Here is a 12,211-nt window from a genome sequence, read left to right on the forward strand (position 1 = left end):
GGGCCATGGAGGAAGCAATCCCCTGACGGCATTTGCGGGGAGGAGGAGGACAGGGCTCCCGGGCTGACCTGGCGGCGTCGTGAACACCCACAGCGTTTTGGGGGTGGGCTGTCTGGGGGTGCCGAGCAGTTACAAAGATGCACACTCTTAGCCAGTAGCAGCCATACTCTCGGGGCTCCCCCAGTAGAAGTGGACGTGCTGGCAGGCGGGGATGGGGAGGGCGTAGAGAGGTGTTTGTGGTGTGCGATGCCCTGGAGCTCTGAGGGGCCGGGCTGGGCCTCCCTGTGTTATTTCTCCCCAGCCGAGCGAGAGGGGGGTGTGGAAATGACGCGCAAGGGCATTGTTAGTGTACGTGAAGTAACACCTCAGTTGCTGGTGTGGCTGGTTCCCCGCCGGTCCAGGTTCAAAGACCAGGGGCTCCCCTGTCTCTGCACCAACCTCCGGGGCTCCCTGCGCCGAACGCCTGCTGACAAGGTGGACGGAGGAGCTCTCACCTCAGCTCCCCGGGTGCTCTTCTGTTCCCATTGTCCGTAACCCAGCATTTCTGGAGTGCTTCTCAAAGTGTAAAGGAGGAGAGTTGTCGCAGTTACAGGATGGATATTTGAGAATCCTTGTGAGAGTTTCGAGGTGTTCAGGTGACAGAAGAGGAGTGTTGAGGATTTTGTTAGAATAGTTACTTCACGTTCTGCTTGTGTGTGGTTTTCCTAGGTAGATGCCCAGGTCCGAGAAACCATCAGACTCCTGTTCTCGGACGGGGAGCAGGGCGGGTCCCCAGACTGGCTGCTGCAGGCGCTGTCTTCTCGGTTCGTGAGCAAGGACGACCTGCAGGCTCTGTTACGGGATTTGGAGCTGCAGATCCTGAAGAACATTACGCACTACATCTCCGTGACGAAGCAGGTTCCGGATTCTGAAACTGTGGTGTCTGCTGCCAAGGAGGCGGGGGTTTCGGGAATCACGGAGGCGGTGAGTGTGTAGGAGACTGGGTTGCCATGCATATTGTGCCCGAGCTGGGGCGGTGATGCCACGGGCGCTCAGTACAGCCCTGTGGCTGGGACCCAGCTGCTCGCATCCCAGAGATTCCGTCCACCCGGGCAGCTGAACAGCATCTGCAGTCACAGAAACTGCCCAGGAGCGTGGTGCCGAGCTGCTGTCCCAGACCCTAGTCCTTGCTTTACTCTGGGGAACCCACAGATTTTCCCGCTCAGGATTGTTGCGGCCGTGTAAGTCCTGGGTGACAGGGCAGCCCTGTCCCACGTCCACATGAAGGCCCCTGTGGTGGGGGCACAGGACTGAACCCTCCAACCCTATTGCCCCCAAATACAATTAACTGAAAATGTGTTCTTGGAGGAAACGTCTGGCCTTCATTTTCCCATTAACGCTGAGTCTTGTCTTCCCCACGGTGCCTTGGCTCCATCCAGCAAGCACGTGTCATTGTCAACAACGCTTTAAAGCTGTATTCCCAGGATAAGACTGGCATGGTGGACTTCGCTCTGGAGTCTGGCGGTGAGTGAGCTCCTGCTTACTGAGTTTAGCGGTCACCTGGTGGCCAGCTGCTGCCTGCCCACTCATAAGCAGTCTGGAAGCTGATGCTGAGAAAGGGCATCATTCCAGGGACGCCCCTCGCGCTCTCCATCTAGGGAACCGTCAGCTTCTCCCGTGGACGAGCTGCTGGTGACCTGTGTGACTCTCACATAGGTTGGCAGAAGCCCGTGTAAATTCCTTGCATCAGCAGAATCCCAGGCTGGGGGCATTTGAAAACTTTTGGCTTCTTCTGGGTATATCAGTTTCCTGACGCAGAAGCATTGGTTGTTTGTGATCTGGCGTGGGGTCAAGTGTGATTTCTCTTTTTTTTAATTGAAATGTAGAAGTGCCATAACAGACGCTAGAGCAGCAGTTCTCAGACTGTTTCCCAGAGCGCTTGGTGGCGTGAGCACATGTCCCTCCAGGTATTCAGTGAGCGGCGGGTTCATGCCTGCTGCACGCGGGGACCAGCCCCGTGGGAGCCTTCCCTCCGTGGGGGTGACAGGTGGCAGACAGAAGGCTGTTTGTGATACCTCACCATGAGCAGAGCTGTGGGGGGCTGCTTGAGTTCTGCAGAGACATGAAGGGGAACGTGGCAGTCTGTTAAGTTGGGGCAAGTGGTGCAAGGCACCGAGCTTGGGCCTCTGTCCTCTGGGCCAGGTGTGTGTGAGCCACCAGAATGGCGCTGTAGGGAAGCGTTGTGGTCCACATGTCTTCTGTCACCTGCCCCTTTGGTGACATTTGGGATGGTGCCCCTGGATCAAGCATGGGAGCATTTCTTTGAGGAAATGGGTGAATGTCTGTACTGCATGAGGGGTGAAGGCTCCAAGGGACATCATGTATGTTTAGGGGAGGTTTTGGCATCTACCATCTGTGTCACCGAAAATTGTGGTTTTCTTAAAATATAGGACTTGTAGATCAATGGCTAGTTGAACCAGCATTTTCTCAGAGAAAGGAGGTTCTTGATGCATGGTAGCTGATGAAAGGGTCAGAGAGCCCTGTAGGGTAGCTGTGACTTGGTTTATTCTCCCCCGCCAGTGTGGCAATCCGTGTGATGGCCCTGGTCAGGAACCGGTCCCTGCAGGCCCTGCGCTGGCCTGGAGCTCTGCTGTGCGCGACCCCCTTGCCCTCCCAGTGTCCCCAAGTCAGGAAGGCTCGGAACTGTTGTCAGTGGAGAATGACTTTTGTGGAGAATGACTTTTTTTTAGAATATTAAGTGATTTTAATTACACATTTTTGAAATGCAGTGATTTATGAAGAAACCATTTCAATTCAGAAACATCAAATGCTGTTTTAACCATTCAGCTGGGTCATTGTTTTCTCGGGAGCGTAGCTGATCCTGACAGACTTGTACATCCTGTAGAATTGTGGTAATTTTGATGATGCTGAACCGAAGGTTCTGTCATTACTCAGGGCATTCATTGACTCTGTAAGTTAAAGAACTGTTTTTTATGGGGTCCATATTTAAGTATGCCAGGTTTTTTTTTGTTTGTTTTTTGTTTTTTTAATTTAATTTAAATGAGGCTAGAACATTTAAAAAGGTAATCAAGAGGTTCAGAAGTTCAGGTCTGTTGATCAGCAAGGTCTTGATTTCTTTAAATTCCTGGTTCTGCTGGCTCACGATCAGAGAAGGAGTCAGATTGCAGCCCCACAGCTGCCTTTGTCAGGGGGCTTTGATGGGCTCCCCACCTTGGCAGTCCCCCTGCCTGGAATACAAACTTCTCAGCAGCTTTTATTTTATACTATTTTTTCTCGAGTATTTGTTGTTGCTTCCCACACCATCTTGTCATGGCACCAGCACCCTGTCTGCCTGATTTCCTGTTGAGGGGCCAATTGGATATATTTTTTGTTTCGTTTTTTCTTTTTAATGGAGATAGAATTCACATAAGCTAATCTTCACCCTGTTTAAGCATTGGGATTCAGTGGTTTTCAGTGTAGTTGTTCTGGAATACTTAGGTCACCCCAGATAGAGCCCTGGGCCTGTCAGGTTAGCAGATGTGGCTCCTGACCCCGGCCCCCCGGGCAGCCACTGAGGTCTGCCCGTTATCATGCCGGGGACGGTTGGCCCTCTATGACACACACCTGTCAGGGAACCACAGTGCCTATCAGAGCCGCTGCTCTTTTTTTTTTTTTTTTCCTTTTAAAGGTTTTATTCATTTATTTGACAGAGAGAGATCACAAGTAGGCAGAGAGAGAGGGAGAGGGAAGCAGGCTCCCTGCTGAGTAGAGAGCCCGATGCGGGACTTGATCCCAGGACCCTGAGATCATGACCTGATCCAAAGGCAGTGGCTTAACCCACTGAGCCACCCAGGCGCCCCTGCTCTTTCTCTAGTAAGAGGCACGGAAGCACATTCCGAGTCACCGCTGCTAGAGTGGCAGACAGGCTGCTGCTTTGGGGGTGGCGCCTGTGTCCCCCGAACTTGGGAGATATCTGTGTGAGGTTGGGCCGACCGTGAAGTCAACTGCTGTTTGTCAAAGTGGAAGCTTAAGAATATTCAGCCGTTGCAGCGAATCCCTGCTGGGTGGTCCCTGCAGGGGATAGACCCCTCCCCGAGGGTCAGGGGCCGGGGTTGGGGGTTGCTGAGGCAGCTCTGGGTTGGGGGCCAGGAGTCAGTGGCTGGGAGTCAGGGGTTAGGGCCTGGGGGTCAGGGGTCAACGCAGACGCTGAGGCGGCTCTGGGTCATTGGCTGGGGGTTGGGGATCAGCGCAGACACTGAGGTGGCTTTGGGTTGGGGTCTGGGGGTCAGGGGTTGGCACAGACGCTGAGGCAGCTCTGGGTCAGGGGCTGGGGGTTGGGGGTTGGCACAGATGCTGAGGTGGCTCTAGGTTGGGGGCTGGGGGTCGGGGGTGGGTGCAGACACTGAGGCTGCTCTGAACCTTGTTTTAAGGTGGGAGCATCCTGAGCACGCGCTGCTCTGAGACATACGAGACCAAGACTGCGCTCATCAGCCTCTTTGGGATCCCGCTCTGGTATTTCTCACAGTCCCCGCGCGTCGTGATCCAGGTTAGTCCTGATTTGGCTGCCCCTCCCCTGTGTCGCGGGGGTAGCCAGGAGCCGCTCTGTGGCTGCCTGTGAGTATGGCATGGCGTGTGTCCCTGCAGGGGACTGCTGGCCCGATGGCTTAGCTCTGGGGGTCCGCACACCCATGGGAGCCCTCTGGTGCCCTGGCTTTGGCTATGCCTAGCACCCTTGTCCCTCTGGTGCATACCTGCAGTGCGGCCCGGCCCCACTGATGGCCGCAGGGGTCCCTGCTGAGACAGGTCGTGCTTCCCTGCTTGTTGAAGGGGCAGAGCGGGTGGAGACCCCTCCCTTGCGCCACTGTGCGTGGCACCTGGCTCACACCAGCTGGCGAGGCTGCCCATGCTCCGTCGGGGCCTCCAGGGCCACCCATGGGCTGCACGGCTGCTGCCAAGGCTATTGTCACACAGTCAGTTACAGAGGCTGGGGAGGAAGGACTTATATCGTCACATGTGCACGTTTGTTTCCTAAAGTGCTGCCTTGTATGACTGTTCTGAAGAAGATTCAGACAATTCTTCTTGTGTGAAATATCCCCATGGTGGTTGTCCTTTTCTTTGAAAACAAGAGTTTACTAATTCATCTGACCATGAAGTATCAATTAACTAAAAATTTCGATGCCCTGGTGCTGTCGTCCTCCTCTGGTCCTTGGGAACCCGGCTGTGGTGGGTGTGCACGGGCGGGCTCCCTGCGGGCGTGAGTACCGGCTGTGGTGGGTGTGCATGGGCGGCCTCCCTGCGGGCGTGAGCACCGCCAGGCAGTGCCATCGCTCCCCCGGCTCCAATTTGCAGCCGCTCACGGGACCCCCCCGGGCAGGCATCGCCTCGGCGGCCTCAGACAGTGTGGAGGGCTTGATGTTCTGGCGTCCCCACGATGCCACACGGACCCCGCGGCATTGTGTCTGTGAGGCGACTGCATCCGGCGGTCTCCAGGAGCTGGCATTCAGATGTTAGCCCTGTGAGTGAGGGAATGCATTGTCAGGAGAACTCCCAAAGGAACCAGAATGGGGAGGGTTGCAGAGGAGGAACCATTATCTGGAATGAGATTGGAGGAATAGGTGATTGGCTTCTTAGAAGTAAAGAATTTTTGTAGGATCTGGGAACAGCCGACACAGCATCGCCTCCTAACTTCCGTGACTGAGCCCTGGTGGGGGTGTCCAAAACTGCTCCCCAGCCCTCCTGGGGCTCAGGCCCAATCCTTTTTGTAGAGGGCACAGCCGGGGCTCACTGAATGGTGCCACTCCCTGGGAACCCATGCGAAGCCCAGTCTCCACGGTGCTGGGGAAACTGTGGAGACTGGGCTTCGCATGGGTTCCCAGGGAGGGGACTCCTGGAGGCACTTCACTGTCAACAACGCCCAGAGGGGTGCCCAGGGGACCTGCAGTGTCCCTGCAGCACCATCTGGGGACAGAGCATAACCTTGGAGGGCCCAGATCATTTTCACAGGGCAGGCAGAAAGGCTGCATGGTGAGAACAAAGGATCCACCAAGAATGACTCCAAGTGTAAGCATCTGGTGGAGGGATCACCACGCGCCTGCCCCTTCCCTGCCTGTTCTGCATTGGGAGCGCACACGTGCAGGTGGTGTGCTCTGGTCGGCACCGCACACTCAGCTAGCCTGGCAATAGGCATGTTGGCTCCTCTCTGGAGTCCTCTCCCAACAAAATATCCCCACGCCTGTCATTTTGGGTTTTTTTGTTTATTTATTTGAGAGAGAGAGCATGATGGGGGAAGGTCAGAGGGAGAAGCAGGCTCCTACGGAGCAGGGAGCCTACGTAGGATTCAATATCAGGACTCTGGGATCGTGACCTGAGCTGAAGGCAGATGCTTAACCGACTGAGCTGCACAGGTGCCCACGCCTGTGATTTGTTGTTTTTGCCAGTGTATCTTAGGGATAGCAGGGGACTGCTGGGTCAGAGGGTCAGTGGGTGAGGAGCTCTGCTGGCTATTGCCAAATGATGCTCCTTAAGGGGGTATGTTGTGTGTACTGACCAGCTGTTAGCATGCAGGGTTCCACGGGTCCTGGTGTTACTGTTGATCTTTTTGGTGAGAAAGGACGATACCTGTGGCTTAAGTGTGTATTTCTCTTGTTACTCTGTAGATGGAGCACCTTTTCCTATGTTTGAGGACCATGTAAATTTACTTTTTTTAAACATGCTTGCCTCGCCCAGTTTTGTTGAAGGTGCTGGCTGACATAAATGTTGGGAGGCTCACTCCCATACTGGAGACGGCCCCCCTCTGCACAAGCCTTTCCCTGGTTTGTCGTTTCAGTTTGTTTATCGTGGCTTTTTTACTTTGCAAAAAGTCTTTCGTGTTATTATTGTTTTCGTGTTTCTGTATTTCAAGTTTTAAAATGTCAGGTGCGTTCTAAAGAGCTCGTATCCCTGCATTTGACCCTTCACAAGGGGGTTTGAGCAGAGCAGTCTCCCTTCGGGCAGATGTGTGTTTATAAACGAAATGCTGTCAACAGTAGGTTTCCTCTTACAATTTCCTCCAGCTTATTTCCTTGTAAGAATACAGCAGATCATATGCGTCTATGCCATGTGTTGATCGACCTCCTGTGATAGGTGAGGCTTCTGGTCACCTGTGGGCTGTTACTGGGTAAGTGTGTAGGGAGTCAGAAGTTCCAGATGGAGTTCTCTCTCTCTCTTTTTTTTTAAAGATTTTATTTATTTGAGAGAGAGTGAGGGAGAGCATGAGCGAGAAGGTCAGAGGGAGAAGCAGACTCCCCATGGAGCTGGGAGCCTGATGCGGGACTTCATCCTGGGACTCCAGGATCATGACCTGAGCTGAAGGCAGTTGTCCAACCAACTGAGCCACCCAGGCGCTCCTCCAGATGGAGTTCTCACAGTGCAGGGAGGGTCAGTGCTCCAGCCTCCACATGGATCGAGGGTCAGGTGGACTAAGTCGTCGTCTTCTGCCTCTTCCCTAGCCTGACATCCATCCAGGTAACTGCTGGGCGTTCAGAGGCTCACAGGGCTACCTCGTGGTCCGGCTGTCCATGAAGATCCGCCCCACCACCTTCACCCTGGAACACATACCGAAGACGCTTTCGCCCACGGGCAACATCACCAGCGCCCCCAAGGACTTCGCCGTCTATGTGAGTGAGCTGGCTCCCGTTCTCCTCCTCCTCCCGCTCTGGGACCTACCCGGAGATGAGCCCAGTGGCAGAGGCTGGCTTCTGTCCCCCTCCCTGCCAAGCCCTTCAGTGCTCTCAGCAGATCTGACGCGGAGGGCGCCATCTCAGCCCTTCCCTGGGGAGGCAGCTTATACAGAGTGTGTTTGCTGCTCCTCAGTCTGTGCACCTGCCGAGTTCTGTTTCCAGAGAACATAGGGCCGTTGGGCTGTAAACTGTTTCCTGCTCAGTTGACAGGACATTTCCCACACACAAGTTGGAAAAAGAGCCCCCAGAAAAGCCATTGTTCATGCTGCGGCATTTTCTGCTCTCCTTTCTTTCTAAAAAATACAGTCGAGAAAACACAGTTCATAAAATTTCATTTCTTAGTGTAAAAAAACAAACTTTCCATAGATATTTTTTGATGGCAATTAACTTTTTTTTTTTTTTTAAGATTTTATTTGAGAGAGAATGCGCAGAGCAGGGGGGAGCAGCAGGCAGAGGGAAAGGGAGAAACAGACTCCCTGCTCTGCGGGGTGCCCGATGCAGGGCTCGATCCCAAGGACCCTGAGATCATGACCTGAGCCACAGGCAGACCCTTAACCGACTGAGCCACCCAGGTGTCCTGATGGCATTAACTCTGCACATATCTTTAAATAGCACAAAATACCATTTGGTAGCTAAACCCGGATGTATCTCTCCAGTTTGCCTGCTGTGACTTCAGCTCTCCCTCATTCCCTCAGACCAGGCGCTCACAGCCCTGTGTGCCTCACTGCAGAGGGGGCAGGCAGGGCACGAGCATCTGCAGGGCCATTGACCCCTTGCTGCGGGCAGGTGACCAGCACTGACCTCTCTGTGCCCTCTTATTCTAATCTCTGCTAACTTGACAGGTGAAAACCGCATATTTCATCGATGTTGCTGTGCATTTCACATGTACTTTCCTTTGTTTTTTGTAGGTCCATTTCGTTTTTACTCATTTATCTTTTGGGATCTTAGCTTCCCCATGCATACCTGAGCTGCTCTGTACAGAAACGCTAGTCAGGGGTCACATACAGACACACTTTCCGGTGTCGGTCTCGATTCAGCATTTGGCCACATGTGCCCATGGCCCATTGTTGCCTCCAGGCATCCCACACCAGGCAGTCCTTCCCCGTGATGACGTGCTCTAGCAGTCACCTCTGTTTCCTTTTGGTGACTTCCTTGTGGCAACACACACAGCACAGCCCTGCCTTCCCTGTCTAAAGCATGTAGTTCCCTGGACAAAGCTCCTTTACACGGCTCTCCCTCACAGAACGTGCTCATCTTCCCTGACGGAGACTCTGCCCCCACTGCACACCAGCCCCCGGCACCCCCGTCTGTTCTCAGTGTGAGGTGGCCCACTGTCCTTTTTCCAGGCTCCTCAAGTTCCACTTGGGGTGTTGAGGGCACTGTGAGCCACTGGGTGACGGTGGGGTCTGTGCAGTTGGACATTCAGTACCATGTCTCTTGTTAGCTCGCCAGTTGTGGTGTGGTTTTGCCTACCTGTGTGACAGGAGGAGTAACGCCTGCCTCGTGGGGCTGCTGTGACTATGGGAAGCCCTTAACACAGTGCAGAGCATTTGACAGGACTTCTGGGGAAGATCATAGGGATGCTTGCCTCCTCCCATCCTAACGAACGGCAGTGTCCTTATTCCTTTACTTGATGACTATCTGGTTTCGGTTTCAGGGATTAGAAAATGAATACCAAGAGGAAGGGCAGCTTCTGGGACAGTTCGTGTATGATCAAGAAGGGGAATCACTCCAGATGTTCCACGTTCTGGTAAGAACTTGCACTGCTCCTGGGGGCCTGTAGGTTCCTTCTGTCCAGTGGGCAGGAGAGCTGCCGGGGTGCACATGGGCATCAGCGCCAGAGGGAAGTGGAATCTGAGCTTCCTAGTTCTTCCCAAACGAGCCTTTGTAGTGTATATTTTGCTCTGCACACAGGCGTCCTGTTTTTGACGCTGAAAGTAAATCTGTGGCTTATGAGGAGTCCATTTGCCTGAGCTCTGTGTCTGACGACAGATGACGGAGTTAACACTGACACTGAATTTCCCACATGGCTACTTCCTGTTGGATGGCAGAGTGGGGGAAGTGACTGGGCCTGGGCTATTACTGTGAATCAGGTGTTTCCCCTCCCCTTTCCATTTCAGAAGAGACCTGACGGAGCTTTCCAGATAGTGGAGCTTCGGATTCTCTCCAACTGGGGCCATCCTGAGTACACGTGTGTCTATCGGTTCAGAGTTCATGGAGAGCCGGTCGAGTAGAGACCCTCTTGTGGTTCTTGTACATTTTGTATATATGGGGACAGCCTCAAACACTGGAGCCCTTCCTGAACCAGGCACCTGGAGCATCGGGAGGATGTCACCCCTCAATAAACGCTGCCGACTGCCAGTGGGGGCTGACGCCCAGCTTGCTCTTCTGTCCGCAGGAAACCCTGCCTGGCGAATGCCTGGCTTCCCTGAGACCAGCTGGCCACGGCCCGTCTCTGCGGGAATCTGGCGGAATGCGTAGTTGTTCTGGGGTTTGTTTTTGAACAGAAAGCTCTTGATTCTTATATGCTTTCGGCATCAGGAACAGAGCGAGTGAAGTTAAAGGTCAAAGTGTTCTTGAAGGTTTGATATTTAGCCTTTCACTGGTCCATCTAAAGGACTTTGGGGGCAGACCTGTTTCATCTGTTCCATCCAGCACACATTTCTTTCAGGGAAAAACGTCACCAAATTTCAGAGTTCTGAACTCCTTTCCTTTAGGAGAGGGCTGCTTCTTTATTCAGCATCAGTAGTTAGCTTAAGTTCCCAGGTGGAGGAAGGGAATAATTTTTTCTACTTAGTTTGCTCCTGCTTGAGAAAGACTTTCAGAGTCAGGCCTGGGTGTGTTGTTTCTGTTCAGAATCCGGGATGGGTTGGTTGGTTGTGGGCTTGAAGTGGGACTGATTTGAGAAGGGTGGTGGTCTGGACCTCAGCCAGTGCTGGAACAGAGGGCTCATGTCTTCTTATTTAACAAACACACTCTGTAAGGCTCTCGCTGCCATAGACCGTGATTCCTCTGATGGTCTCCGCCCTTTGGGGCCACCCTGGAGTTGGACCTCACAGTGTCCGTAGGAGCCCAGAAATCCAACCTTGGGGGTGTCATCAGGTTTTGTTTTAAATCTTGCTGCAAAGTTGAACACTAATGTGCTCCCAGTCTTTCAGAATCTTCAGTTTTTACTCTACTGATGGTTCTCCAAGGACACTGTCCAGTGTGGCAAATTCACCATTATGTTGTAGGTTTATAATTTTTCTTACGGTGGCACTTTTCTTCCTGGCTTTCGTCGGGATTTGCCTCTTAATACAAATGTCGGCCATTCTCAATTCCTAGGAGACTTGTTTTGTTTATAATTAATATTTAATATTTAGACTATTTTACTGAGCAGACTTTATAAATGAGATATTTGCAAGGCACTTAAAGTGTTACAGATGTTTTAAAAATTATTTAAGTTTTATTGGGTTAAGACCGTTCTTTCCGGTTCTCATAAACACTGTATTTTCAGAAACAGAAAGTGATGGTGCTGACTGGGGTTTTATGTGTACTGCACAACTGTCCTCAACTCCATAAAGTAGCATTTTTTTTCACTTTTAGAATTGGGACTCAATAATGCCTATGCAGTTTAGTTGGATAAAATGTATACAGATGTTTCAGATATTACAGGATAAATATATAAGTCAAAATTTCCTATATAAAACTAAATTTGGGAGTTGGGGTGGAAATATTTTGAATATTTATTTTTAAAGATGCAGAATAGGACTTTGTGCACGGTATTTTTGTAAATGCTTTTCAAAATACTTGTCTTTGGTAGTGCTGCTTTTGCTGCCACCAAATTGATAAGATGCTATTGAAATGTTTAAATAAAGAGTTTAAATTTTTAAAAGTGCATGTGATGTTTCCAGTGAAGAATAAACTCTTTCTTTCTTCTGTTTGCCTTGTTCCTGCCCCTGGGCGGGTAGGGGTGGGACCCTTTGCATATTCCTGGGGCCTCTGCCTTCTGGGGTTCCAGGTCAGCTGCCCAATAACATGCCATCAGGGCGACTGCTACTGAAGGCAGGTGTGGAACTCAAGCTCATTTTCAAGCCTACCCTGGGGGTCGCTGCGTTGAGTAAACACAGTGTGGGTCACTGAGCTAAGACTCACTGGTGGGCCAGGACAACCCGGGGCCCGGTCCAGCTTTGCTGGTGCCACCCCGACACTGGATTTTCAGGGGCAACGAGCATTCCCACGTTGTTTCCATACTTCTGTATACCCCTCCGCCCACTAGTAAAAATGTGCGTATCCTCCTGTCTCCCTTGTTGTGGTTATGGAACGGATCTTGGACATCGCCTATCCATAATGAGCTTGTTAAAAAGCAGCCCTACTGGGGCACCTGGGTGGCTCCATGGGTGAAGCGTCTGCCTTCGGCTCAGGTCCTGGGATCCAGCCCCGCATCAGGCACCCTGCTCGGCGAAGAGTCTGCTGCTCCCTCTCCCCCTGCCTGCTGCTACTTGCATTCTTTCTGTATCTCTATCAAATAAAAA

At 52.3% G+C, this 12,211-nt stretch overlaps 1 protein-coding gene across 13 annotated transcripts in view; it reads left to right on the forward strand.

Annotated features, from left to right (window-relative positions):
• SUN1 (Sad1 and UNC84 domain containing 1) overlaps nt 1-11,571 on the forward strand; it is a 54,953-nt gene extending 43,382 nt beyond the window's left edge. For 11 of the 13 annotated variants that reach the window (XM_082714027.1, XM_082714035.1, XM_082714038.1 and 8 more), the window contains 7 exons: nt 709-963; nt 1,419-1,503; nt 4,410-4,525; nt 7,467-7,634; nt 9,355-9,447; nt 9,818-10,650; nt 10,698-11,571. In XM_082714027.1, the coding sequence (XP_082570153.1) occupies nt 709-963; nt 1,419-1,503; nt 4,410-4,525; nt 7,467-7,634; nt 9,355-9,447; nt 9,818-9,931 (831 nt within the window). In that variant the 3' untranslated portion in view covers nt 9,932-10,650; nt 10,698-11,571. The remainder of the gene's footprint in view (nt 1-708; nt 964-1,418; nt 1,504-4,409; nt 4,526-7,466; nt 7,635-9,354; nt 9,448-9,817; nt 10,651-10,697) is intronic. The other 2 variants (XM_082714037.1, XM_082714032.1) reach the window with 1 other exon arrangement.
• The last annotated feature ends 640 nt before the right edge of the window (nt 11,572-12,211 follow it).

Source organism: Mustela nivalis (assembly GCF_964662115.1).
Source record: "Mustela nivalis genome assembly, chromosome: 19".
Taxonomy (NCBI): domain Eukaryota; kingdom Metazoa; phylum Chordata; class Mammalia; order Carnivora; family Mustelidae; genus Mustela; species Mustela nivalis.